This window comes from Aptenodytes forsteri, unplaced genomic scaffold, assembly GCF_000699145.1.
Source record: "Aptenodytes forsteri isolate BGI_AS27 unplaced genomic scaffold, ASM69914v1 Scaffold4, whole genome shotgun sequence".
Taxonomy (NCBI): domain Eukaryota; kingdom Metazoa; phylum Chordata; class Aves; order Sphenisciformes; family Spheniscidae; genus Aptenodytes; species Aptenodytes forsteri.
In genome coordinates this window covers 2,706,308-2,711,788 of record NW_008795442.1, presented here as the reverse complement: position 1 = coordinate 2,711,788, position 5,481 = coordinate 2,706,308, and the positions used below count along the sequence as shown (strand labels likewise).

Sequence of the window (5,481 nt, the reverse complement as noted above, 5' to 3'; positions counted from 1 at the left end):
TTGCCTTTTCAGTAATAACTTTAAGGGGAATAAAAACTTCCCTACAAAAATAAAACTAAGCTTGTCAAAATTATAAATAGTTTAAATGTTTGTTTTTAAAGACATACATTTTCATATGTTTCCCTGCATTCCCCCTCCCCCCCGCCCATATCATTTAATCATTCTGGTACCATCATATAATGAAATGAAAACAGTTTTGCAACAAAAGCTTTGACATTTCAATTTGATGCTAAAATAAAAAAAAAAAAAAAGAAACTGACTAGGCATGACCATTTCTTTTAAATTAAAGCTCTTGTAATTGCCAGTGTGTAAAAAAAAAAGAACAAAATTAACCCCACACATGACATCTTACAATAATTAACCGTGGACTAAGACAAAATTAAAATATAAGTTTATTTTGGTCCCCCACCCCCACCCCCTTCACCCCAAATCAAGACTCATAGTGCATACAACACTGATCGAGGTTTTTGGCTAAAGTAAATGCAGATGTGCCTACTTAAAAGACTGATAGTTCAGTTCAAGTAAAAACAAAATTCACATGTTTTTTTTACTCCACTTTTAGACTCAAACAGTGTTTAAATCTGAGCAACAAATGGTTCAATATTGACAGCGATTATGTAATGGTTACATAGTTATGGGCAGATGCATAAATTAAGTAGATGTTAACAGAATACCCACCAACATGCTGCTGCATTCATAGAAAAACAAATTGTAACAAAACATAAAAGCATTCCCTGAACCATTATAAAGTGTCTCATTTGAGGATAATGTTACTAACTCACACATGCACTACAATGTTACATGTGAAATTAAAAAACAAACAAGATATGCCTTATATATACTTTATAGTTAGTCCTACTCTTAATTTCTCTTAACACTTTAAAACATTATGATTGTCCCATTAAGTTTGCAAATTCTTTTACCAAAAAAACCAGTGAAGAGTTTAAAAAAAAGTCCTACTAAGGAAAGGAAACAAAGGCACAATTACATCAAATTAAGGGGAAGAACAGAAGCATCTTGGAGTTTCACACCGTATCCATTAGATGTCACCAAAGTTTTAACAATTCCTTGGGAATTTAAGACAAACACCCTAAGAGCGGAGGGAAAAAACCCCACCAACTTCTGCTGCTCTTAAATCGTTAGCACTCCCCCCCCCTCCCCCCAATATAGAACTCATTTCCTGTCTGGCATGATAATGACTGAAGTATCAGTTACTCAAATCTGCCTCATGCTTCTATTGCACACCCACTTCTTTGGTTTCTTTTGAACATGCTTTTTTAGATAAATAACTCCGAAAGAACAACAATTATATTTACAGTAAAGTAAAAAGTTTTCTTGCTACATTTTTCCTACTTTTAAATCAAGTAAATCAGCAGTCTGCAGGATTTGGTAATCAGTTTTTCAATTAAGAATTTAAAAACCATAAGGAAAAAGCCTTCTGAATTACTAAAAGTAAGGAGTTACTAAGCTCAGTCACCAACACAGCCAATAAATGTTAATTTTCTGCTAAGCTGGAAACATGAAGAATAAATTCTACTTTCTTTGCTTGACTGAGCCTTCAACAAACAAAGAAGCAGAGGAAGCTATTTTTGTCTTTCAGATATGATAATTCAAAATTATCCAGCCTAAAAATGGATCGCTGAGCCAGAGGAAAGGTCTGAATTACAATAAAGACCAAATGCATCTGTAGTTATAGCTTATGTCTAAACACTCGCTAGATGGGCATTTCTCACAGAGTTATCTGAGACATTGTCCACTTTTCAGAATTCAAGTAAGCAGCCACCTTTCAGCTTTGCTGCACTTTTCAAACCCCCATTACACATTTATGGAACCAGCTTCTCCAATAATGACTTGTATGTGCAGCTCCATTTCCATTCTTACTTAGCTTTTGCCTCTCATTCCTTCCCATTATTTCTATTATCTTTATTTCTTTTCCAGTGTGGATTTATGCAGTTAAAAAACCATAAAACTTATTCACAATATTATAACATCCTAAAACTTTAATCTTGTAGAATTAGTATTTTAACTTTCCTTTGTATAAATACTATTTCTATTTAAAACCAGTCCTCCTCTGTCAGCTGTTAAAGTTCTCCTCCCTCAACTCTTACCTTTTCAACTTTCTCTTTACCTTCTCCAGAAAGACCACTTTAAAGCCTTCCACAAATTTCACAGAACAAACCACAAGACCTTATATGCCTTCCATCTATAACAGTTCTCTCAAATTATACAGTAACTATTTGAAAACAGAAAGGTAGTGCAAATCAATTTCATCTCAAAGATAGTGCTCCAACTAATTCTTGTCCAGATGGTTTTACTCATTTTTTTTAACCCATCAATTTGCACATCCTTACTTGTAAAGCTACCATTAAAGCAAAGAAGAAAAAAAAATAAAGTCTTATTTCATAGCATCCTAGAAAATTGATTACAGTTTCACAGCTTGCACCAAGATAACTTGGAAAACTCTCTAGGCACACAGAGGGTTGCAAACTGATGTACAAACATGCAGAATCCCTTACTTGTGGGTGCAAGATGCTAAGTGACCTGGCTTATGGAACTAAGTCTATAGCAAAATTCAGGTACCCTGGCATCACAAAACAGTCTTCCAAATAAAGAAAACTACTCTCTGCTGCTCTTTGTACATTGGGTTTGGCATGCTATACTGACATTTGGTAGCGTGCATTTTTCCTGAGTGTCCTTTGGCCCCCTTTTAACCAGGTTTCCACACCCCACCAAGGGCTTCTTCAAGTTTGTCTCTGTAAGCTGCATAACGCTTCTTTAAGATTTGCAGTTGCTCATTTTCCTCTTTGTCCAGTATACGCAAGAAGTTTTGCAGTTCAGGAATACTAAAAGCTTCCCACTGGAAAGAAAAAAGGATGGATGAGATGAACAGAAAATACACAAGTAATTTATATATACAGTATTTTTAAACAAAACCTCAGACACTCAAAACAATTTCAAACTGAAACAGCACCGGGCACCCTCCTTGCAAATCTTAGGGATCTGAAAACATTTTACTCTTTTAAACTGTTTTTTGTTCTGCAAGTAACAACAGGTCAGTCTAACCACAAATGAAATGTTTACAAAAGGCACAAAGTAAATATAACAAGAAAAAAAAAAAAATCTGCTTCCAAAAAAAGGATCATCTTGTCAGCACAGAACAGGAGCCCACTCATCCATGAAGTTAAACACACACAAAACCAGCATGAGTGTAACATACCATAACTTCTCCAGTTTCATGTTCACGTAGAACAAAACTGAGCATTTCTGTTCTGGGGCCTGCCACCAAACGCAGGTAGAGGGGATGTTCTCGGTCTGACAGCTTGCATGTATAAACTGCAGGAGAAGAAGTCACAGTAATTATCATCTTTACTAATGATGTTTCAAGTGCTTTGAATGATTAACACTAGCTAACATTAGAAAATTTCAGAGATACACATGTGTAGCCACAAAAATTAACATTCTACATACTGTTTACATATTAGTCTGCACACTGGTTTTGAGCAAATGAGTTTTAGGGAGAAGCTGAGCAGATGACTGATGGTAACAGTGCAAAACTACATTCACATAGGAATGAAATGGCCTCTAGTCAACACAGTACACCATCTGAATACATGCAGGGAGAGAAAGCACAAGCAAAAAATACAACACAGGTCTGCTGCTATAACTAAGCATTTAAGACATCAGAGCTGTGGTATCACCATTCTGATACCTCTTCCACTTAAAAACTCATACACAAAGTCTAAGAGACAACTTTGCCTTCCCGACACAGTTGGTGTGACTGACAGTCAGAAACATCTGAACTCCTGAAACTGCTCTCAATGTCCATGGAAGAAGGTGGATTCTAAGTGCAAGAACACAACGTTGGCAAAACGCACTTTTCACCAAAAGCACCTTCTGCATCTTCTGGTACTTCCAAACACAATATACAACAAACTTCTCACAGCAGGCAGTGCACTGGGAGAGCCATGTGCACTAACACACGCGAACACAGAGCACGTGCCCATGACGCTCGTCACCTCAACAGCTCTCTGCCAATGCAAAGACTTCAGGTATCATAGACACCATGGTTTCTCTTTTTAAAAATCTGTCCTGTAATTTAATCTCTCAAATCTGCAGTATATCAGGCTGTCTGAAATTTAGAGCCTGATAAGGGGGCATCTTAAATAAAATATAATGGAGTGCAAGGCACAGGAGATGTGTAGATGGTCTAGTGGGTTCTCTTGTCTTTTGTGAATTATCCTGAAATATCCCCAAATCATTTACTCTCTTACACATGCTACTTTTCACAAAGAAAAAAGACAAGAGCGCGCAAGATTGTCACCTCCATTTATCTGAGTTCTTCCACCCTGCTTATTTCAAGTGTTCCTATAGAACAACTCCCTCCCCAAACCCCTGTAACTACCAAAATGCCACAAGCATAACGTATACCTTGGTCTTCTTTGTGACAGCGTTTATAAAGTGCAAACTTCGCAGGGTTGTCAGCCACGAAAAACTTTTTAAGCAAGGCCTCAATAACTTCACGAACAGTATTGGTGCTGCTGATGTGAAGGGTATTCATGCAGCCATCCGGCAAGTAAAAAGCAGTTTCATTATTGCTGTGAGCACACCTCCCCTGGCTCTGGGAAGACTGCACAGTGATCGGTCTGCAGAGTTCCATCTGAACTTTGATGAAGCCAGTGTAAATCCCATTTGCATTCTGCATCAGGAGGAAAGTATCAAACAGTTAAAATTAGTAATGACCAGTTGTGACGTATTAGTGGATTAGGCAGATTAAAATGGTCATAGTGAACACAATTTAAATGCTGCTGTAATACATGATGTCTCATAGGAAAGATGTTGTTTCAATAATTCAGACATTCTTTCTGGTATTTCTGCTGAATATTATTTTTTTCTTAATTAAAACTACTGAATTCTAAGAGTATTAGGATCTCATCAAGCAAAAGGTACTACAAACTAGTTGTAAGTTTTCACATTAGGAAAGAACTATGAAGTGAAATAGGCCACTAACATGCATCTTTAACGAGAGTTTTTACGCACAAATACAGAAATTATCTCCCACACATTAGCTGTGCTTGTCAAATTAGTCTAAAGCATTTAGATGCTCAAATCCTGTTGCAATTCAAAAAGAACCGGAATAAATGCCAATCTAATCAACATTTCAAATTATTTCTTCTAGTTGCTTCTGAAAGACAAAAATAGTAAAATTGATCAAACCTTACTGAGCTAGAAAACTTCAGGCAATCTGGTTTTAGACATAGTAAGTCCCGACCCACATGCACACACTTAAAAATCTTTTTAGTACATAGTCGTACTTATATAGAATCAGAATCATTGTGAGGTTGGAAAAGACCTCTAAGATCATCGAGTCCAACCGTCGACCCAACACCACCATGTCCACTAAACCATGTCCCTAAGCGCCTCATCTACACGTCTTTTAAATACCTCCAGGGATGGGGACTCAACCACTTCCCTGGGCAGCCT

At 36.9% G+C, this 5,481-nt stretch overlaps 1 protein-coding gene across 1 annotated transcript in view; it reads right to left on the bottom strand.

The window, feature by feature from the left end:
• Positions 1 to 170: 170 nt before the first annotated feature.
• The window catches only part of RASSF3 (Ras association domain family member 3), a 105,285-nt gene continuing 99,974 nt past the window's right edge, over positions 171 to 5,481 (bottom strand). The window contains exons 4-6 of the mRNA XM_009281107.2: positions 4,429 to 4,696; positions 3,218 to 3,333; positions 171 to 2,857 (exon numbers count right to left, since the gene is read on the bottom strand). Coding sequence (XP_009279382.2) covers positions 2,708 to 2,857; positions 3,218 to 3,333; positions 4,429 to 4,696 — 534 coding nt within the window. The 3' untranslated portion in view covers positions 171 to 2,707. The remainder of the gene's footprint in view (positions 2,858 to 3,217; positions 3,334 to 4,428; positions 4,697 to 5,481) is intronic.